The sequence below is a fragment of the Rhinolophus sinicus genome, linkage group LG04, assembly GCF_036562045.2.
Source record: "Rhinolophus sinicus isolate RSC01 linkage group LG04, ASM3656204v1, whole genome shotgun sequence".
NCBI classification, from domain to species: Eukaryota; Metazoa; Chordata; class Mammalia; order Chiroptera; family Rhinolophidae; genus Rhinolophus; species Rhinolophus sinicus.
This window is the reverse complement of record NC_133754.1, coordinates 181,779,159-181,802,349: the sequence shown is the minus strand read 5'-3', so window position 1 is coordinate 181,802,349 and position 23,191 is coordinate 181,779,159. Positions and strand designations below refer to the sequence as shown.

The 23,191-nt window shown below is 52.2% G+C and overlaps 2 protein-coding genes across 15 annotated transcripts in view; one reads left to right on the top strand and one right to left on the bottom strand.

Annotated features, from left to right (window-relative positions):
* ANGPTL2 (angiopoietin like 2) overlaps positions 1-21,263 on the top strand; it is a 34,921-nt gene extending 13,658 nt beyond the window's left edge. For both annotated transcript variants that reach the window (XM_019728615.2, XM_074331056.1), the window contains exons 2-5: positions 375-1,237; positions 14,960-15,153; positions 16,944-17,214; positions 19,398-21,263. In XM_019728615.2, the coding sequence (XP_019584174.2) occupies positions 421-1,237; positions 14,960-15,153; positions 16,944-17,214; positions 19,398-19,597 (1,482 nt within the window). In that variant the 5' untranslated portion in view covers positions 375-420 and the 3' untranslated portion in view covers positions 19,598-21,263. The remainder of the gene's footprint in view (positions 1-374; positions 1,238-14,959; positions 15,154-16,943; positions 17,215-19,397) is intronic.
* The window catches only part of RALGPS1 (Ral GEF with PH domain and SH3 binding motif 1), a 289,405-nt gene that overhangs the window by 100,964 nt on the left and 165,250 nt on the right, over positions 1-23,191 (bottom strand). The gene's annotated exons all lie outside the window — the stretch shown is intronic.

Genomic DNA, 23,191 nt, shown 5'->3' with positions numbered 1-23,191 from the left:
CCAGCAGAAGGGCTCAGAGAGAATACTGCTTCATCACAGCTGCGATCGCTGTGACAGGGAATGTCCAGGGCTATGAATGTGTAGAATCAGGCAACCTTTCCCGCCTCCCCTCCTGGCTCAGGCTGCGGGCGCTGGAACTGGCCGTAGGAGCCGCCGGGCTGTGGCCTCCTGCCTCCAGAGGCCCCGGTCTCCTCCCCTTTCCTTTCTATCTCTGCTGGGGCCTGCCTATTTCCTTCTGTTGCTTCCAGCAGGGCTGCCTCCTGAAGCTGCATTCTTGGAAAGATCTGCCTGGTGAAAAGGCTGAGCTCATTTATGGCACAGGCCACTGGCAGCGATGGGACCATTACTGAGTCTTCCCTTCTGTTTACTTCCAGGTTTTCATAGGCTCTGTTCACAAAGAACCACCATTTTGCAAGGACCATGAGGCCGCTGTGCGTGACGTGCTGGTGGCTGGGACTGCTGGCCGCCTTGGGAGCTGCCGCCGGCCAGAAGGAGGGTTTGGAGGGCACCGAGGAGGGCTCGCCGAGCGAGTTCATATACCTGAACAGGTACAAGCGGGCTGGCGAGTCCCCGGACAAGTGCACCTACACCTTCATTGTGCCCCAGCAGCGGGTCACAGGCGCCATCTGCGTCAACTCCAAGGAGCCCGAGGTGCTCCTGGAGAACCGCGTGCACAGGCAGGAGCTGGAGCTGCTCAACAGCGAGCTGCTCAAGCAGAAGCGGCAGATCGAGATGCTGCAGCAGCTGGTGGAGGTGGACGGCGGCATCGTGAGCGAGGTGAAGCTGCTGCGCAAGGAGAGCCGCAACATGAACTCGCGGGTCACGCAGCTGTACATGCAGCTCCTGCACGAGATCATCCGCAAGCGCGACAACGCGCTGGAGCTCTCGCAGCTGGAGAACCGGATCCTGAACCAGACGGCCGACATGCTGCAGCTGGCCAGCAAGTACAAGGACCTGGAGCACAAGTACCAGCACCTGGCCACGCTGGCCCACAACCAGTCGGAGGTCATCGCGCAGCTGGAGGAGCACTGCCAGCGCCTGCCGGACGCCAGGCCCGTGCCCCAGCCGCCCCCCGCCGCCCCGCCCCAGGTCTACCAGCCGTCCCCTTACAACCGCATCACCAACCAGATCTCCACCAACGAGATTCAGAGTGACCAGAACCTCAAGGTGCTGCCGCCCCCTCTGCCCACCATGCCCACCCTCACCAGCCTCCCATCCTCCACGGACAAGCCGTCGGGTAAGTCCTCCCGGGAGCCTGCGCCATCTGGGCCTCAGAGTCGGGCGCCAGGCTTCCCTTGGCTGTGGCCCCGAGTTGGGGAAAAGCCACGGCAAGTTGAAGCTGGGCCAAGAGACTTGCGTAAACCCCCAGAGATCCCTTGGGCCCGGCCGCTGGAGCTGGTGGGGTGCGAGGGGGACCACATTCCTTAGATGGGTGCTCCAAGGTAGAACCAGGAAACGGGGAGTCTCAGAAGAGAACAGGTGCTCTCTGGCTTGTGAAAGAGCCCCAGACCTGTGGTTTCCTGGGCTCCGCATTAGATGCTCCATGTTGGCAAGCAGAGTGGCTCTCCTGAAAGCTCTTGTACTGTGCCTGGCGCAGAACTGGCATTCAGTGAATGCCCACTGAACAAACAACAGGCCAAAGGAAAAGAAAGTGTGACCAAGTTCAACGTATGATAAACACCTTGTGGGGTGGGGGTGGGGATACGATTACTTTCTAAAGCCCATACATTTCCTAGAGTCTGCTGTGGTCTAGAATTTTCAATGATTCCATAGACTCTTAAATACGTTTCACCTTAAAACATGGTTAATTCTCCGAATATCACTGTGGGGAGGAGGGAGGTAGCTAGTGGGTTCTGAAGCTTGACCGTGATATTGGCGCCGGACCCTTTCATGTACATTAATTTCATCATTAACCCCTGCAGCTCCTTGTGGAAGGTTAACTGAGAGGATAAGGGACTTGCTCAGAGGGGGAGGACCCTCAGGTTGGATACGATTTCGGGCCTGTTCACTCTAAGTCTAGGGTTGACTGCTCTGTGCTCTAGGACTCGGGGCTCCTCACTCCAGGGGGAGCACGAGCCCAGCCCCCTGAAGCTCCATCTCTCCTTCATCCAGGACCCTGTGAGCCTTCCAAATGCTGTCATAGGAGAACTAGATTGATCTTTGCAAAAATTAACCACATATCTGCTCAAAGTCAGTGATTTTGGTACCACTTTGTTGTATAAGCAGAGAGGTATTTTTACTGAAACTATCCTGTTTTACACTCATTTCACACTTCTGAAAATAACCACCACTACTGGGAAGGGCAGCTTCTTGCTGGTTCCTGAGAGGGGCAGAACCTGAGTGCAGGGGGCTCCCTGTGCAAAGGATAAGGTGGCACTGTTTGCAGGTCGCCGGGGGCCTGGGCCAGGGCATCCACCCGCCCCGCGTGCAGCACCTCACGGGAGAGCCCTCTCCTGGGAGTGCCGGTTGAGAACACATGCTCTGTAGCCGACTGACCTGGATTCCAGTTCTAGTTCCCCCACCGATTAGCTCTGGGACAGTAAGCAAGTCACTTCACCCCTCAGAGCCTCAGTTTCCTCACCTGTCAATGGGGAGGGATTAAAACAGCCTACCTGAGGATTAAATGAAATACTGCAAAAAATATGTTTAGCACAGTGCCAGGCCCATAGTAAGTTTCAATACATGGTAGCTATGAGTCGCCTTTGGTCTCGGTCTCTTCGTCTTAAAACAAGGAATTTGAAATAAATAAACGGTCCCTTTTTAGCTCTGGCATTCTACAGCTGATGACTGGTTCAACTGTACATGCGTCTGTTTTAAATCAGAAGTTCCAAAAGAGAAGGCAGAGTGTGCTAATATGTCTTGGTAGAATACCCAGAGGGTAGAACATGCCCTTGGGCACCCAATGAAGGCTCAGCTGCATGTTGTTATAATCCTGATGGGAGTCAGGCCAACCCCAGTGGTTACTCAATAGATCTCCTCTCACCTAAGCATCTCTGGTTTCTGACTCAACAATTTCAGGATGTTGCTGAACTGGAACTGAGCTGACAGATGTACAGTGTAGTAATGAAGACTTAGGTTTGCATCCACCCCTTGTTAGCTGTTTGCTCATGAGAAAGTTGCTTAACTCCTTTGAGCCTCAATTTTCTCCTCTGTAAAACGGGGGCAAGAGTCATAATATCACAGGGTTGTTGTGAAAACTCAATGCAATCAGAAATGTGATATGATGTCCTATGGGGCAGCCAACAACGGCAGAGACCCTACTCCGTGCTGGTCACAGAGCTAGACTTGGGGAGCAGGTGAAACACTGTGGTCCCTGACCTTCAGGAACTCAGCCTGGGGGAGGTGGCAGATGCATGAACGCGCTGGGATCCACCCAATGCCCACCAGTTCTAGCTCCTAAAATCAGCACCTCAGGTCTGACAAAGGATTTCTCTGAGAGGAAGCATTTGTCAAAGTGAAAATTTCCAGAATGTTGTGAGAACTTATGGGACCAACATAACAAAGTACCTGAGATCAGAAATGCACTGAAAATCATGGGCTGTGCGGTTACCATGGTAACACCAGGTGTGCTAAGGAGCACAGGAGGAGCTCCGGGGACACTAGGGTGGCGTAACTGAGTCTGCAAGAAGTAGAAGAGGACAGGGGGGCAGAGGTGGGTACTTCAGTGTTGCATCTTTACGGATGCACAGCAGGTTACCAGGTGGCCATGGGAGTTGGGAAACTAGTGACTGGTGGGTCCCTGATGGAGACGCGTCTGTGCCAAGACCCAGGGGTGCGGCCTTAGTCCTGGCACCTCAAAAGGTTCAGACCCTGCGTGCTCACTGTCACAGCCCAGGGCTCCTGCACACACCCAACCCCTTTCCTCCCACCTGAAAGCGAACCTGCTTGGGAGGGAATGGCAGATACTTTATTATGGAGACAACTTGAATGCGCTCTAATTTACTCTTTTTTCTCTTAAAGCAAAGCCTCCCAAATGTTGGGTATTGGTTGTCAGGAATAGATCCCTTATGACCCATCTGACCACTGAGTTCCCACACCAGGCCTGAGCGGCCGAGACTGAGCACCTGGCTGTGGAAGCCGAAGGGGCAGACAGAGCCATGAAGAGCTTGGCTGGGGGCCCTTCCCTTTCCTGGTACTGGACTAAGTGGGGAGGAAAAGCCAGACTGTCTCTCTCAGCCAATCAGCAGCGAGCTCTTATCAGGCCTGTTTGGAGAGCTGGGGGGCAGGTTTGGTCCTGGAAAACAAAACCTTCTTCTATGCTCTTGCCCAACAGATTCTTTGTTCCTGGAGACATCACTCAGCCAGAAGCACCTTTGCAATTAAGCACCTTTGCCCTCAAGTTTTGGCAGCTTCTGAGTCTTTCATTCTGCAACCACAGAGCCATCCACCCTTCCTCAATGTCTAGGCTGCTCAGCCCACAGCGTCCCCTTCCCCGGGGACTGAGGGAGCCATGGCCGCTTATCTGAGGCTTGACTCACCATCGTGTTCCCAGCCAGACAGTAACAGGCTGGCCCCAGGCCAGGCCCAGGCCTAGAGCCTGAGTGAGGGAGACCCCGGCAGCTCCGGGCTTCCCGGGGCGTCTCCCCTGGGTTTTGCTGTCTCTGTCAGGTTTGGCCAGAGCTGGGAGCACTTGGGTTGGGACGATGCTTGTGACAGGGCCTGGGCCGCCTGGTTCCATCTCCGGCCCTCTCTCCTTGGGGTCCTGCTGCGGCTGCCCTTCCTTCCTCTCTACTCTTCACATCGCCCAACCTCCTTCTCCAGCTCTGTCACACACACACCAGTCAGGTCTGTTACACAGGAACGTTGCGGGGTTCACTCTCTCAGAAGCAAAGGAAGTGACAGGCTGGGTCTCAGCTCCGGCCTTCTCTCAGGTGGTTCTGGGGGGCCTGGGACGCTGTTCAGGGCTCAGTTCAGCCCAGGCACAGCCACGCACACGCCAGCCTTCCTGCCACAGCACCCACCCGAGACACTGATCAGAGAAGAAGAAGCAGTGCTACCTCCAGCTGCCACAGCGAGGGCTTGTCTGAAATGAATCTTTAAAAACCAAAAGGAGTAGGCACATCCAGCTGTTTTCTCTCTTGGAAAGAATGTAATCAGTTTGTTTCTCAACGGAATGAAGGGGCCATAAAATCTTAAAATATTAGAGCTTGTGTGAGGCCTCTCAGCCACCCTGGCACAGCCCTCCCATCCCAGAGCCTCAGTGGCAGAGCCAAGATTGGTCCCTGGACTTGTAACATCTAGGATACTGCGGTTCAGAGAGGTTAAGCAACTTAGCCAAGATTACACAGCTAGTAAGAGGCTCCGCCAAGGATCAAACCCAAGTCTGTCTTAACCACTCTGGAATATTGCACATTTCCATGGAAAGGCTGGAGGGGAACTGGTGTGAAAATCACTCTATAAACGCTTGACTTGGCCCCAAGTGCCAGCTGCCTGGGACCTGACCCTCTGTCACTATTTCATGTACCCGGTTCCAAGCATCTCCTTGTAAAAGAGCTCTGGGAACAGTCGGTAGGCTTGTTATTAGAACTTTCTAACAACACAAGACATTGTCACCGCGAATCCACTAAAACAATACCACCTAGAAGGAACCAACTAAACCAACCATTTGTGGTCAGCTCACTAGTCACACAAAGGGATTGTCGTGGTGACTTTATGTAGTGACTGTATCATAATCCTGAGATGCCACCCGCACAAAAACAAAGCAGAACTAAAAGGTAGCGTCATATTACAGAGCATCTAAAACAACTGAGCCCTCCCACAGAAAACATGATATGCACTTGATTTTCTAGTAAATGGACCCAACTGAAGTTATTGATAAATCTGATTTTTAATTTGTATCTAATCTGGACAAATTCTCTCGAGTTACTTCTAGTCAGCATTTCAACATATAGCTAAGTCTAACTCCTGATTTCTTTAAATATGTCAACCTTCAATATATAAACATCAGCAGCTATGATCTGCTTGTGGGCCACATTAGGTGGCAAGCATGTTGCCTCACGGATATTGTAACACACAGAAACTGCCCACCGCTCATAACAGACGGCCGATGGTCAAGGAGGCATGGACCACCTGAACAAGTGTCTTCCTAGGTAGACTTCCCCCCTTTTATTTGATTTCCCCCTAGGAGGTGGGAAATACGTACATTAGGTTGTGGTTCCCTGGCAGAGTGGTATGTTTTCAAATAGAGAACGAACAAGACATAGCACACTGTGGCTTCCATTCCTCCTGGAGGTAAATAATCGTCAACCCAGGTGAAAAGCTGTTTGTTGGGCAGATGTGCAGACCAGCTCTAGCCCACTGGGCTTCCAAGCCTGAGCGCTGTGGGGAGCTGGAGATGCATCTGGAAATTGTGAGGATGGCGAGGGTGTCTCCAGTCACCGGTGACTGGGCCTCGGGGTGCAGAGGCTGAGGGAAAACCCCATCAGCTCTCCGGCCTCCGGAGCTTGTGCTCTTCACTGCACTGTGCTGCCTTGTTTCTAACATGTTATTGTTGAACAAAGTAAGGTTCCCAAATTCATTGCAAACTACGTAATCCAGTGATATTTCAAAGAGCATTCCTTGCTAGCTTCTTCATAAACAAAAGCAACTTCAGTTCGAGCTGGGTCAGCTTCCTTCTAGCTTGGCTTTCTCTTTCCCCCTCATGGGGTACCTCGGGGACTGGGTCAGAGAGAGCCTTTTGAGTGTGATGGCGGGCTCTTCCTCTATGACTCAGGCATTTTCCAAGGAAGACATTTGGCTGAACACTCAGGCTATTTACAGCCCAGGAGATAAACTATCAGCTTGTTACCGTTAAAAGTGGTGATCTGGCATCTTGTGGCCTGAAAATCCCAACAGTGTGGCACTTGGCAAACTGAAAGTAATCTAGAAAATCCTGGAACTCAGGCATTTGTATCCAGCTCACTAGTCACACAAAGGGATTGTTGTGGGAAATGTACTCAGTGGACTGTATCGTAACTCTGAGATCCTCCCCCAGAAAAAGTGATAAAGAAAGCAGAGTTAAGTTAGCACGCTACGACCGTATCTAAACAAAGCTGGTTAGGGCCACTGAGTGCCATGGGCCGTGCACTGCTGTAAAAGGGACTCAGTGTGCTTCCCAGGGGTCTCTACTGGCACTGAGGAAGGATGCAGACCACATGGGGTCCCTGTTTCCAGATGGATTTATTGTTACTGGTTCTTAAACTGGAAAGAGCAGAATGAAGACGACAAAGGGAATGCAGCCAATGGTGGCGAGAAGCAAGGAGATAGAGGATGGCGTGTGGGGCACTAAGCGACTCTCGGTGCTTGACTGGGAAGGTCGTCAGATAATCACTGCCCCTGAGAAGGGTCCCGCCCCCAAGGAGCCCACAGTCTGGTGGCGAGACAGAGCCGAACAATCCTAACACGGTGTGACAGCCCGAGCACCGCACAGGGCTCGGAGGGCAGGGCTGAGTTCTATCCCCAGATCCTCCCCTTTCCGGCTGTGTGGTCTCTCGGAGCCTCAGTTTCCTCAGTGTTGCAGGGGTGCGTGAGGATGAGACGAGAGAGCGTGTAAAGGCTCTACTGCGTGGTAGTCATCCTTCTTATAATACACCAGTAGAGATAAACATGGAAGGTGCTACGGGAACCCTGAGGACGATAAGCAGGTCTTCTGGGGTTGGGGAGACTTCCTGGAGGAGGGAGAGGCGGGCTGAGGGCCTTGCAGATATGCTCTCAGAACCACTGCCAGCCATCACCAAAAAATCGTGAAGACCAGGCTTGGTGCCGGGAAAATGATCTGTTTTCCAAAAGAGAAAAAGGATGAAATACTAGAAATGACATGCCAACTGGCTTGTGGTAAACCCCAGAAAAACTACAAAAGATTATAAAGAGGGGTTTGTGAGCATTTGGGAAATTAAAAGGTGAGCAAGGAAAGCCACCATCCGTTCCTAAGAACAACCCCAGGAGCTGACTCCCTTTCTTGGAAAGGGCCGAGGGGCTGGCCTACCACAGGACTGCCCCCGCCCCCCGGCTCGTGCGTTGCAGGCGTGGGTCTGAGGAGCTCTTCCATGAGGTGCCTGCATGCCAGCACCACCAATCTCTGGGCTGAGAGGGTCTCGGTATGCTCGTCACTGTGCCCAGGCAGCCCCGTGTGCTGCCCACTTCCATGGCCAGTGACAGCGCCCCCCCCCCCCCCCCCCCCGTCACCCAGGGAGCCTCGGGCACCACTGAGCCCCACTCCCACTGCACACAGCGAACCGCCACAGCCCCTCCTGGTCTAACCTCTTCTTTTTAAATCCTGGTTTCTCTTCCTGCCTAAGGGTATTGATAGGATCCTAGAGGGGGTCCAGGTGTTTACAAGGGTTCTTTGGGGAGCAATACTGCGCTGTCTGTTTATCCTGAGGTCAAACAGGCAGAAAAAGGGACCCCTTAAGCTCACGTGGGCCCTAGGCGTTCTCAGTTAGGGGGCTTCAGGGCATATCAAATGCACTGAAATACACCCACCTCACACGTCTGCTATAATTCTTACTGTGAAAAGTTTGAAAGGATTTTAATAATTTTGCTGTTGAAATTATTTGGCCAAGAGTAACGCAATTAATTTATGGTTGGCTCAGATTTCTCAGCAAACACCAGGCATGTTCAAGAATTCTGGGGAAGTGAGAAAAATCCACCTACACATTGTTTTCAAAAGTAATAGCATTTTTATGAAGACTAAATTTAACAATTAATGAATTTGACAAGATGTTACACTCTGCAGAAATTTAATTACACACTTATAAGTTTTGAGTTTGTAGTTCTTTTCATATTTCAGAGCTAATCGATTTTTTTAGGCCTCTAACACTTTCATAAACTCCTGAAAAGCTCGTCAGCGCCAGGCTTCGTGCCCTTCGTCTGAGGGCACATTAAGCGGCCTCAACAGCAGGGACGAACATTTGGACCCTTTCCCCAGAAGGACTAGAAACAATACTCATAATATCAACTCTGAGACCATACAGGAACTTGAGATGCCTTTGGGACCGCACCAGCTGCTCCTGTGTTTAGGTTATTGTTTTGTACTCTAGTTCACTGAAAAGTGGCGATTGACGTAGACTATATATGTTCATAACCAAAACGTCATTTCCCCGAGCCTCCTGGATAAAGGAGACTCAGGCAGCACATATAACTTCCTTGCCATCCCTGCCCGGTGTGTGCTCTCCTGCCCTCGCCCAGGACTCCCAGGATTTAATGCCGACCGGGGCAAGATTTGCACCTCAGTAGTCCACGTGCCCCAGCTCTTGGATAGGTTAATTTGGCTAGGACATTCCAGATCCAGTTTCAACAACTAGTCATTTTTCCTGTTAGAAAAATGTTTCTGGGCGTGGCAAAAAGACTTTGGAGACAGACCATCAATGGGAATAACTGAACACAGCACACGGTTCTCACGCAAAAGCAGCGTGCCAGGGTGATCTCACAGAAGCCTCTCCCCGTGCCCATGTCTGGACTGACACATCCCTAGAACGATTCCTACAGGCCACAGCGTCCTCTGTATGGCTCAGGTGCTCAGGTCCTCAGGTACGTGGGGGAGAAACGGCCTGTCAGACACTGGCCAGCCGCACAGTCTAGTCCAGCTCATGGCCAAGAAGGACTCTGCTCCTTGCCCCAGCCCCAGACGCAGCCGGGGAGAAGAGGCACCACTCTTGCCCACACAGGCCCACTGTCTACCCAGTTCTTAGCTCCTGCCTCAACGGGAGCTGCCAGTCAACCTGGTCAGACATTCATGGGCCATGTTTCCCCGGTAGGAAAGGTGACTGCACTGGAAGTTGATGCAGTCGGTGGGGCGGTTCATTTCTCCACTGGGGCCTGGGTGGGTAAGTCAGGCTGAGCGGGTCTGCCTCAGCCCCAGGGAGGAAACTGGGAGCAACACTTAGGTCATGGCCTGGCTGCAGGCTCCAACTCCACTTGACTGGAAAGGCCCTGTACTGGGAACAGTGTGCCCTGGACTGGCCACCCTGGGAGGCTATGACCCCAGAGAGGAGCAAGGCAGCAGGCAAGGGACTTTGGCACCCAATCTTGATCACCTCAACACTTACTAACCAGGTTTGACATTGGGGTTTGGAGGCCCAAGACCTGCATACTTTGTGTTCCCATTGCCATGTCCCTTCTCCCTGAGGCCTCCTGACACCAGGCCCTCTGTGCTTTCCACACCCTGTGTTACTTCTCTAGGAACCAGCAGACTCAGCTCAGCCATGGCGGCTGCACTTCCCTCCACGTGGAACATTCCAACTGCAGCTCCGACCAGAGTGTAAATATGGTCTTTATAGAGATGCGGCCTGGTGCTCCCTCCACGCCGAGCCGTGGTGCTGCCGAGTTAGTGCTGGCCTGGCGCTCCGGGCAGGGCTGCCCTTTCAGAAGAAGAGCCAAGTGAAATACCGCCGGGGCACTCTGCACTGTTCCAAAGGGACAGCTCTGCCCACTGCACAGAAAATGCAGTTTCATTGACAAAAAAATATTTCCACTCTTCATTTCAGTGTATTTTTGTGGCCCTCTTAACTGAAGTTCTGACTTTTTAAATATGCCTTTTAGGAAAACATCTGTCAGTAAATAATCTTACATTCAGTCTTGGAAATTCAAAAGCAGATACAGTAACTTGTCTGAGTGTGGGTGGGGGGGATGGGAGTGGACAACTTCAAAACTACCAGCTTCTATCACAAAGGAAAGGAAGAGAGAACCCTCACTGGCACCTGCGCTGGGGAGCCTCGTGCTGGATGTTCTCATGTTCATGAGACCCTCAGAAGAAGTAGGTTCTTTCCCCCTGTTTACAGAAGAAGAAACTGAGATTCGAGGAACTGCCCGAAGTCCCACCACGAGGAGACAAGGCCACCAAGATTGGAGCTGACGCCAAGTGTGGGATCCTCCCCCAGCCCCACACTTCCTCCCGAGCCCCCAAAGATGAACAACCCACCTGGGCCTCCAACACAACACTGTGCATATACAACAGGAACAGCTTTCTCACCAAAGCAGGTGTTTCGAATCAGCCATTTTAATGCAACCACATGACAATTCTCCTGCCGCCATTTTCTGCTCCTCAAACATTTTACTGCTGCCAATTTTTCAATGCTAAGTATTTTTCTAATTTTCATCCATCATTTAACTTTCTGACCTTTGCCACTGGTGCCTTTAATGTAGGAAAAGAAATGTGTTTGGACACTGTAATAGCAGAAAATACTAAACACTGCTACGCTATTTCATACCTATTCCGTGACTTTAGAAAGCGCGCCGCACCTAAAAGCCTTACAAGAAAGAACTGCCAGGTTTGCCTTAAAAAAAAAAAAAAAAAAAAAAAAAAAACTAAAAGGAAGGGAAAACTTCTACATCATGAAAGATATTAAAATAGTTGGAAAAATGGGCAAAGAACACCAAAAGGTAAGCATAGAAGAAAAATCATTAATAAAGATTTTTTTTTAAAGGGTATAAAACCTTAGCAAAGTAGAAGTTCAAATTTGTATTTTTTTTTTAACCTGGCTGACTGGCAAAGATTAAAAATAGTCTTAAGGACACAGAGATAAGTCACCCTGGGCCCCCGACCCTGGTTCACTCTGGCTGGAGGAAAAGAAGGAAGCTCCAGAGTGTGGGCTCTGGACCTCCAAGCCCACCCTGGTTCAGATACTGGATCTGCCCCTCACCAGCCACTCAGGGGTGTCACCTAACGTCCCCATGCTCCGATTTCCTCATCTGTAAATGTATGGATAGGGCGTCGGATATGGCGCGTGCTCAATGCACACTGGCTAGTAGGCGTATCTTACCATTACTACTGCGCTGGTCAGGACTCTCTTAGAGCTCGGGCTTCATAACCTGGGGTGTGGAGATCCACTTACCTTCTGCAATTATAAGCAAAATGGTGTGAGTCTGTGCATTGTTCTGAATAGAGGGTCTAGAGCTTCCCTTGGTTCTTAAAGGAACCAGTGACCCCAAAACATTTTAAAACACTTGCGTTTTAAAGAGAGCCCTTTGTAGAAATGTCAAAGGAAAAGCTGAAACCACTGATGGCACCCACAAAAGTAGCTCAGGCTGGAGGCACGAGGCGGACCTGCCCTCTCCCAGTGGCCTCCGAAGCCGCTCCCCACGTGGCGCCTTCTTCAAAGCTGCCTTTCCTTCTGAGAACTCCACAGGAGCCCTGCGGCAGCGCTACAGTAAGAGGTCTGGCTGCCGGTGAGCAGTGGGTGTTATTCTGCAGGCTTTGGCGGGGTCTTCCGGCGCCAGCATTCGCATCAAACGGTCTCTCCTGTGCTTCTGCCTCTGTAGCGAGCTGGGCGGCCTCCCACGCCCACTGCATGCTCTGCTCCAGCTGTCAGGGACAGACTCCTATTCTGTGTCTTGGTCCCTGGGGCTGTGGGCCGAACACAACCAAAACCTTTTTCTCTGTCATGAATGCTCTTTCTGGAGGTCTGGCTGCCCCTTCCCAGGACGGAAGAGGCACACGGCAAAGAAGGAAGCAGCTGCTTGTGCCACATCTGCTACCGGGAGGAGCGGGGGTACTGCCCCACCCCTTGGAGGGACAGAGGGCTGGCGAACAGGTAAAGGGGAGACAGCCTGTCCCTGGAGGACGAAGAGAGGAGCCCCCCTGGGCTACGTGTCAGTGACGAGCACCCACACCGACCTTTCTTCTCGGTGCTGCACAGAGAGATGAGCCAGGCAGCCCCTGCCTCCCTGCAGGTTCCAGGTGGGATTCTCAAACACAGCCGCGCAGGCTCAAGAAAAGCCCATTTGAGATGTGTAACAAAGACCAAGAAACCTAAACTTCTCCTGTTTTACCATTACATATGGACTAATGAGGGCCAACCACCAGCCAGGAAGAAATTTGAGAAGTTCAATCTACACAGGGGAAGCTGAGTACACCTGCCACCTGCGTTACCCCTCCCCCCACCCCTCCTACACACACACACACACACAGGGAAAAGGACTAGATTCCACAGGAATTCAAGTTAAGAGAAGGCTGCTGTGATAGCTCCTCCCCTGCTGGGCATCAGAGTAGCCCCCACCCTGCCCTGGGCTTCCACTGCCAGCACAGTACCTGCCAAAGCTGCAACTCAATAAACAGTTGCTGAATAAACATACCAATTAATCTAAAGAACAAGATGGAATTTTCCTAGCACTTTTGATCTTAACCATCTCAGTTTGGGGACTAGTCTAAAGAGAAGCTGAAGCAAAGTATGTCGATTTTATTTGTTTTAAAATACGCAGTTCCATGGCTAGGTCCTGAAAACCTTCTCAAGTTTCCTCAGATGAATAAGGAAGAAGAACCCAGTTTATTTGAACCTTGGTGACTCGAGTTTGTACTTCCTTGTTGATGGGACCGACATCCAAACACAGGAAACCGCCAGGGGAGACGGGCGTGGGGATGGTGAAAGGCCTGCAGCAGCTGTTCAGACTCCCAGACACCCCTTCCTCCTGACCGGGCTGCCCAAGCTCAGTGAAGTCACAGAAAATCACAGAACACATCTGGTCTGAGTTTCAGGAGAGAGCCGCAGATTGGGGTGTGTCCTGGACATCGTCCTTTAAACCCGTGGGCTCGACTACAAAACCACCACCTCAGAGGGTGTGACCTCCGCACACCTGGCCCTCAGTGAGCTTCCCTTGCAAAACACACCGATTGAGCTGAAAGGGAACTTGGTCCTTCCAAAAGATGTTTGGAAGCCAGTGTCTGAATCCTAGAAATGTCCTCAAATTGCTGGCTACGTGGCCACAGATGGGGCACTGCTTGGGCCCCTGTGACTCCATGGAAATTCATTTACTAAAAACTGCAGCAACTGTCACCGAGCACTGTCACTCACAAGGCAAGTGTGGAGCCAGCACTGAGGTGCCGCTGGCCAGTGTCAGTCCACAGCCTCAGGAAGAGCAGGGAGCCCATGTCCCCGACTGGGACAGCGCGTCGGGATCCGCACAGGCTGACGAATACTGCTGCGGGTTAGCGGGCACACAGCTCCTTCTGCCAATTTAACCAACGGTAAAAGAAAAATCACTCCCGTAACTCCACACAAATGAGCTCAGTAATCCTTAAACGAGGTCAAGTTGAGCTCCCTTCCACAAGCTAGGGAAACTGAGGTAAGGAAGCTTGCCCAGATCACATGGTGAGGGATTCAGGGGGAAAGTGGGCTTGGAGTCCAAGCATCCTGACCTCCAGCCTCGGCTCTTGTCTTTATATCCCATTATAGTGGTTCCCCCTTATCCTCAAGACCCCCAGTGGATGCCTGAAACCACTAAAGTCTAATTTATAAATTAAACACAGTAAGCGATTAACAATAATAACAATAAAAGTTATAACAAATATTCTATAATAAAAGTTAAATGAATGTGCTCTCTTTCTCTCAGCAAACTAGCATGAATTCCTTTTTCCTTCTTCACAATTTCACAGATGGAACATTCATTCTTATCATAGATATCAGCAACCTTAGCATATAATTTTTTTTCCTTTCTTTAAGTTAAAAACTTTCACCTTTTCACTTAAAGGAAGCATTTTCCAGCTTCTCTGTGGCATATCTGAATTGCCAGCATCACTCCTCTTGCGCTGTGGGGCCATCATTAAGTAAAATAAGGGTGCTCTGAACACAGCACGAGCCTGACGGTTGATCTGATCACTGCACTGAGTGACTCATGGGCGGGAGCGTGTCCAGCGTGGAGATGCTGGGCAGAGGACTGATTCACATCCCGGGAGGGACGCAGTGCGACAGCACACTTCATCGTACTACTCAGAACGACACGCAATTGAAAACTTATGAATTATTTCTGGAATTTTCCATTTAATATTTTTAGACTGTGGTTGACCGTGGGTAATTGAAACCGTGGAAAATGTAAACTGTGGATGAGGGGGACTACTGTACTTCCCCTCACTGTAGCTAGAGCCCTGTCGGAGGCTGTGCCTGCTTAGGGTGCAGCCAGGGATGGGGTGGGGGTGTGGATGTAACTCGGTGGCCACATGAAGACAGGCAACAGGGCGGTCTGTGATATGTGCCCATCTGTGTCCCAGGCCCGTGGAGAGACTGTCTGCAGGCCCTGGAGGATGGCCATGACACCAGCTCCATCTACCTGGTGAAGCCAGAGAACACCAACCGTCTCATGCAGGTGTGGTGCGACCAGAGACATGACCCCGGGGGCTGGACCGTCATCCAGAGGCGCCTGGACGGTTCTGTCAACTTCTTCAGGAACTGGGAGACATACAAGGTGAGAACTGTGGGCTTATCTGTGCTGCCCACAAAGAGCTGCCCACCTTGAGGCCTGAATGACCAGAGACAGAACCACTCGGAGGGAAGGTGGGAGCCGACCTGTTAGGGCCTGTGCAGCCCAGTGTAACCATCTGAGGCAAGGACACTGACATCCATTTCTGCAAACCCACCAGGGATGGCGAGGACCAGTAGCTCCTTCCCTGCCTGCCACTCGCCGCGGCTGCAAGACCACAAAGGGTGTGTGTGTGTGTGTGTGTGGGAGGGGCTGTCCAGACCACCAAGCCCCACAGATCGGGGGTGATTTACAAATGCTGGTGTGCAGTGGCCCCTCCCTGCAGCCCGGGTGTGGGGAGCACCTTACTCCCAGCTGGCGCTTTCTTGGGGGAAGACCCAGAAGAGGCAAATCCCAAGGCTCCCAGGTCCCGGAGAATCTCCCACGGGCCTGCTGTAGGAAACTGTGAGAATACGTGGGTCCTGATTCCAGGGCTCATCCTCTCAGCTCCCAACTCCCGGGGGATTGAATGCTCACCCTCACAATAGGAGAGGCTGCTGGGCTCGGCTGTGCTCTGCCCTTCCTCTGGACAAAGAGGTGGTACTATGGCCGGCCTGGCAGAGCAGCTCAGGGCCCTGGGCCCCCGCCACGGGCCAGGCTCCCTGAGGGCTTCCTTTAGCACCTCCTTTAATCTCACAGTCACCCTAGGAGGGAGACACTGGTAACGACGCAGTTTATGGATGAAAACGTGCAGTCACTTGCTCAGGGCCGCACAGTGGGAATGGCGGGGCAGTGCCCAGAGCCTCGGCCTCAGACAGCAAAGCAGACTAACTCCTCGGCCAGGGCGCCTGCCCGTGGCTCTGCCATGGCCCCTGCCTGTTCTGGCTGCCTTCCGACCCACCTCCTTGCCAACCTGTGTCTTTGCTTTCTCCTCTTTCCCCTCCGCCTCCAAACGGAGTTTCCTGAAGACTCACGCCCTAACTCCTTCCTCCTCTTTTGTTTTCTCTTTCTCAGAGGCAGTAGAGCACAGTGGGTAAGACTGGGTTCTTGGCTCAAATCCTGACTCTCACTCAGGCACTCTGTGTCCCTAGGCATCTCTGGGCTTCAGTTCACCCATTCTAGGGAGATAATAACAGCACCTAGCTCTTAGAGTTGGCTTGACGATTAATCAAATAACCTACGTGAAGTCCTGAGACCAGTACAGGAGTCAGTGAGTGAAATACTAGCTATTGTCAATATTATCAATGAATCCACCTTTTTCAGTGGATTTTCTTTCTTCAGTGGCCACCACTCAGCTGGTGACTCCCCAAATAACATGTAAAAACAATAATAACCAAACCACTGGATTTTAGACTTAGGAGAGAGCCCGGGTGGCTGTGGCACGTTTGTCACAGCTCACACCTGTCTGGTGCTTTCCAGTTCACACGGGACCCTCACACAGCCCGCCCAGGGAAGGGAACCGAAGCTCAGAGAAGGGAAGGGATTGTCCAAGGAGTGCTGGTTGCATGCCTACTGTGTGCCGGGCTCTCCCTTTACCACATCCACGTGTCCCTACACAACCGTGAGGAGGGCAACAAGCACCACTTGTGCTCACACAATGCCCAGCACGAGCAAGCACTCCCTAACAGCCTTGACGATGCATGACGGGGCTCAGGAAGGCGAGTGGCTCATCAGGTCACAGCCAGGGAGAGCAGGGATTTGAACCCGGGCAGTGTCCACGGCTGAGCCTCCCAGCTGGGCCTGCTGGCTGAGAGCGCTGCGTGCTCCTCACTAACGCTCTCCCGCGTTGTCCCCAGCAAGGATTTGGGAACATCGATGGCGAGTACTGGCTGGGCCTGGAGAACATTTACTGGCTGACGAACCAAGGCAACTACAAACTGCTGGTGACCATGGAGGACTGGTCTGGCCGCAAGGTCTTTGCAGAATATGCCAGCTTCCGCCTGGAGCCCGAGAGCGAGTATTATAAGCTGCGGCTGGGGCGCTACCATGGCAACGCGGGTGACTCCTTCACCTGGCACAACGGCAAGCAGTTCACCACCCTGGACAGAGACCATGATGTCTACACAGGTAGGACCAGGGGAGTCAAACCCAGGTGGAGGGCAGGGCAAAGCCATCAACCAAAGCCAGAGCCCCGGACTCCAATGCCTGCCCGCGAAGGCCCACTCCTCCACGTCCGCCCACAGATCCCCTTTGCAAAGCTGGGTCAGTGTGGCACTTATAAAAAGGGACAGGGAAAGGGGTGTACAAATGACACATTCAAGGGCCAGTCTGGGTGCACTCGCACCACCTCCACCTGCGGCACCAGGTATCAGGGCTGCATGTCCCCATGGGCTCTGGGCCACCCGCCCTGGGTAGCAACCCTGCCCCCCGCCCCCCGGCCCGCTGCTTCATCTCTCTGGGCCTCGGTTTCCACATCGGGAGCTGAGGCCAGTGCGTACTTGCACAAGGTGAGAAAGTCAGAAAGAATGTACCTGAGTATGTGCTTTGTTGGGCCGTGCAGACAATCGAGGCTTGGGCCGGGGGCTCTCTTTGTGATCCCTGCAGCAGCACGCACTGTCAATGCCCAGCTGCTGGGGCGCTAACGGAGAGAAGCCAGTAGGAGAGGTGAAGTGCTCTGTCCAAGACCACATGCCTCACACTGGCTCTTTACTAGGAAGTCTTTATTAGACAAAAACAAATACCAAGGGAGAAAACAGAAAGTTATAACCCCACAGTTAATGTCTCCCGAGGCCCCCACCCAGTTTCTTGAGATGAGGCCCTCGCTGGCTGCAAAGTCAGCCAGGCCTAGCTCCTCCCGGAGGGGCTAAGCCGCCTCCAGGCCAAGGCTGCCTGTTCTCGTGGGCAAACCTGGCCCCTCCTGCCCCAGCTCCCCATCTAGTCCTGGTCTGAAGGCCAGTCCCTCCCCTCTGAGGACCGTCCCAGGAGCTACCTGCACTCCAGGCAAGCTCTGCTGTCCAGTACAGAGGAGGGAGGGCCTCACCCTAAGGCCCCATGGCAGCCACACTCCAGCAGACCATTCGGCACCAGGGGACATTTAGAGACCTCTACCGGCTCACTGGTGGAAGGGCAGGAAGACGAGCCGTAGAGCTGATGAGACTGGGGACACAGGGGCTGGTACAGGGTGAGGACTGTGACTGTGACCCCCGCCGTCAGGCCTGTCCAGCAGCACGGTCAATGAACGGTGAGGAGCTGAGCTCCTGGGCCCTGGTGGGTTCTCTGCTGGCAGGTGGGGTGCTGGCTGTGGCTGCCAAGGGCTCTCTCTGCTCTCCAGCACTGCCACTTGGTCCTGTGGCCTCCAGTCATGGCCCAGAGGAACCCGAGAAACCTTCTGGGAAAACCTGGGCTGAGTCTCTCCTCAGCTTTCTGCCTTGGCCGGCCTGCTCCCGCCTCACTGCATCCCAAGGCCTCGGCCGGAGCAGGGCTGCCAGCTCCCATCAGGCCCCCCCACACACAAACGTCACTGGGGCAGCCCTTACCCTGCATGGGGGTCCCCTTCCTAGGCCTGATCAGGAGACTGGGATCCCCCTCTTCTAGCTCAGAGCAGCCCGGGCAAACAGTGGCTCCCCTCCCCCTCCTTCCCGTGAAGGGCTGAGCCCCTGCGTGCTGCCTGCACCTTGCACACTCTTTTACTGCTGTTCTGGACTGTTTGTCCTTGGCAGCAAAATCCAGCGTGATATGACAGTGCCAAAAGGTTCATGAAAATAGCTTTCTTTTGAGAAATAATAAAAAAGTATATATTTGGCTGGAATACAGGCTGGGGAGGAATAGAGAATTTTCTCTTAAACACTTCCTTTGTCATTCTATAAAGACTCTTGATCCAATAGTTTCAACTCTTAAAAAATTTTGTAAGACAAACTCTTTCGCCTTTGCCCTGCCCACCTCGGGTCATTTCTGTTTTCTAGTAAGCCTGTGGTGTGGAGTCCCCCGCACTTGCCCTGCACCAAGCCCTGGGCTGAGTGCTGAAATGCGCGCCCTCACTCAGCGCCCACCGCAGCCCGTGCGGGGGGCGTTATATTTATACTCATTGCACAGGCAGAATTCAGTGGCTTGCCCGAGCTCACACAGCTCGATAGCCAGAGGCCGAACCTCATAGACAGGTCTGAGCAGGTCTGAGGCCTGGGCCACCTCTCAAGCCTTCTTGCTGCAAATGCCCCCCACAGAGGGTCCTGCCAAAGTCCCCAAGCAAACTGGATGTGGGGAAAACCTAAAGCCTCCTCCCCGAGACCTTCTCACTCCCTTCTCTCTTGCAGGAAACTGTGCCCACTACCAGAAAGGAGGCTGGTGGTATAATGCCTGCGCCCACTCCAACCTCAACGGGGTCTGGTACCGTGGGGGCCATTACCGGAGCCGCTACCAGGACGGCGTCTACTGGGCTGAGTTCCGAGGAGGCTCCTACTCGCTCAAAAAAGTGGTGATGATGATCCGGCCCAATCCCAACACCTTCCACTAAAGCCAGTGCCCCTCCTGACCTCGCGTGGCTTTGGCCAGGAGCCTGCCCCGGCCACGCTGGCCCCCGCACAAAAAGCAACTGCCCGCCAGTTCACCTTGGGGCCGGGAGACTGGGACACTGGATTCGATTTCCGACATCACTGCGGCAGATAATGGAACTGAACGGATACAGTATTCTCTGTCCCCACCACTTTTCTTCATGTCAGACAGCCATGTTTCCAGACAGGACAGGACTGCAGACCAGCCTCACTTAAATAAATGAAATCCCTACGATAAAAACACAACTGCAAAATACCTTCCTAACATACAACTGTATGAGCCGACCTTGTGCACACATGTGCACAGCACATACATATGCATTTAGGTATATGCCACATGTCATATATCTAGATACATATGAAGGTTTGCCTTATATACCTAAATACACACGTATTCTGTTCTCACATGTTGAAGCTCTTACCAACAGCATTGCTTTTAGGAGACGAGCGTTTCATTATGTTGCGTTACTTGAGTCTAAGAGCAGCTCACAGACTGTATAGCTCCGATTCACAGAATTATCCTTGGCGTCCATGAGCCTGGATTCTTCCAGGAATGTCTACAATGCTATTCTCTCACACAGGGTTCTCAACTTCCTCGCTTAAGAACCCCTTTGGGCACCTAATCAAATTTCAGAAATCCCCCTCCATCTCCATTTCTACACTTTTCCCAGTCTCAGGACTTTTGCCATCCACCCATCCATCTGACCACCCGTCCGTCCGTCCGTCCGTCCGTCTGTCCGTCCATCCATCCATCCATCCACTCAGTCACTCGTTCGACACCGCTCAATAAATGCCTTGTGTGTATCAATCCTTAGCCACTCGTACTTCCAGACACCTTTGCTGCTCTTCTCTACTCTGTACCTACCTTCTCCTTACCTTTGCTGTCACACCGTCCTTTCTTTCCAGGCAAGATTCCTTAGCCTCTGAGTAGGAAACAGTCTGGGCTCCAGGTTTCTGGTCAGGAAAGGGATGGCCAGGCCCAAAAGCTAACTGCTGGCCACATAGATAATGTATTCGCAGTTTTGTATTTTCCATTCACACTTTAGCCTACGTGTCATTTTAACCTTCACAGAAATAATAGCCTACCTTACCCAGGAGACATTCAATTGAAGAGATGTCATCATCTGGTTGTTGGGACCCCCAAATGGCTGCAGACCAAAGGTCCCACGCTCTCAGGCCAACTAGAGTCCTCATCTCGTCCCCAAACCACACCTCCCCGGAGAACGCAGGTGCCACGAGAATGAGAACGTGTTACATCCTGTGAGTTACTGAATAACCAGGGGCCACCAGCCCCCTTGGCTGATGCATTACAGCGTGGTGACTTTCCAAGTCCTGTTGGCCACGAAGTGTCAGACTCAGGACTACCAGGACCATTGCCAAACAGGCAGCAAGAGATGAGTGAAGGCGAGGCCCTTCCGGTGGGCATGTGGGTCGGGGCGTGCAGGATGCTGGAACACACGTGGTCCTGTCCAAGTCTGGGTGCGTGCCCGTTACCTCAGCAATCTCACACAGTGTACCATGTAGCATGTTTTGTGTACATAAAAGGGAGGGTTTTTTTTAATATATTCCCAAATTATCCTTGTAATGACACAAATCTGCAATAAAAGCCATCAGTGCTATTTGAATGTATCTCTATGCTGTGTCTTCCTATGCTCTGTCATTCCTTTAGAATGTCTTCCTGGGACCTCCTATATCAGAGCCTCTTGAAGTAAAACCAGGAAGAGAGTCAACACCAGGGACTTACACCATTATCACTGAAATCACACCCTCCCTTTCTTTGGTTTCCGCTTATGCCCCCAGGAGTCCCATGACAGTAGCTCAGGCCAAGATGGCTCTCAAACACGACCTCTTTACATCCCGCTGTGTCCTGGACGTCCTGGAAACACCTCATAGGCAGTGCAGACAACACCTAAAGCCCTTTCCTCCAGGTCTGGCCCCATTTCACCAAACGGCACCATCTACTCAATTGCTCAGGTCAAAAATAAGGACCTCGCCCTCCCCCTCCCCAAGCTGAACTGCTCCCTCCAAACAAGCCGGCTTCTCTGCCTCAGAGCAGGCGCTCGTCTCCTCTCCCATCAGCTACTGCAGCAGGCTCCCCACAAGACCAGGCCTGTGCCTCCGTCACCCTCTTTCCAACCCAACTTCCACACTAACCCCCAGAACCACCTTCCTGTAAAACAAATCCATGCATCGGGAAGTGTCTCTAGGCATGACAGGAAAGCCCAAAACCATGAAGGAAAAGACTAACGGACATAACTAAAGAAAGCCCCAAGTTCTCTGCCCTTCGAAACACAAAACAAAATATGACTGAGACTAAAAGGCAAATATTAAACAAGAGAAAAATGCAAGATTAATATTCATGCTACCAAGAACTCTTTCGAATTAAGAAGAAAGATACAAACACTGCGACAGAAAACTTGGTAAAGCACATGATCACATTAGAGGACTCAGTAAACAAGGAAAAATGCCAACCTCAGTAATAACCAGAGCGGTGCATTAAATCAAGCCTAAACCAACACATGGTGCCTAGATGAGAAAAACATCAGTCTCCATGTTGACAAGGGAAGGGAGTAAAATATGCTTTATATGAAAGTATAAATTGATTCGACTGTTTTGAAGAGAATTTGGCAATGCATGTATCAGAATTTAAAATGCACTTATCCCTTCTTAATGACCATACAAGAGCTTTTTCTAGCAAAATTGTGGTTAGGGAGAGCCCGACGTTTACTGACACCTACTATGTGCCTGGAATTGGACTTGTTTTCCTATGTGACCCTCATACCAGCCTGTGAAGGAAGGTTGTTCTCACTTCACTGAAGGAGGAAAAATGAGGCTCGTGGTTAGACTGCTGGTAACAATGCCCCAAGAGCAGTTAGTTAATCCAGAAGGTTCTGGGTGACAGGCACTAAATATGAGTTCTCAACTCCCTTCTCCCAAATCCTAGTCAGTTTTGGGGTTTACAGTGAGATCTGGGTGCTATTCGATAAAAGTATTTCAGCGTTGGCCCAGACCATAGCCACCTCTCCCCACATACTTGGGTGGAACGTGTGGGATAGAAGGGTCAACGGCAAAGGAGAACAGGGTCCAACCTCTCTGGTCACTGGTCTTGGGCCCAAAGCCCAAAGCGGAGAGCTTGGGGAAGCCCTGCTGGGCAGGGAGGAGTCCCCCTTTTTCTAAACTACCTGGCATCTAAACAAAAGCAGGCTGTGACACCAGCTGTTTCTCCCAATCCCCAACCCAAACCCCAAAGCTGGCTACATGGAAGGAGAGGAAGGGCAGCGATGTGGAACCCGCTCTCTTTAGAGCTAAATGGGGGGCAGGGGCAGCTTACCAAACCCACAGCATCAAAGCCGAGAATAAGCCAAGGAGAGAGCTGAGCCCCAGCGCACTGGCCTTAGTTAGCGCCCAGTGAGCCGCTCCACCCCCAGCCAGTCTGCACCGCTGGGTCTGACACCCACGTCACACTCCCCCTCCTCCCTGAGCATCCTGCCAGTGACCTTTAAGGCTCACGGTCACAGGAGTCCTGCTGCTACTAAGGTCTCCATGGTGAATGCACC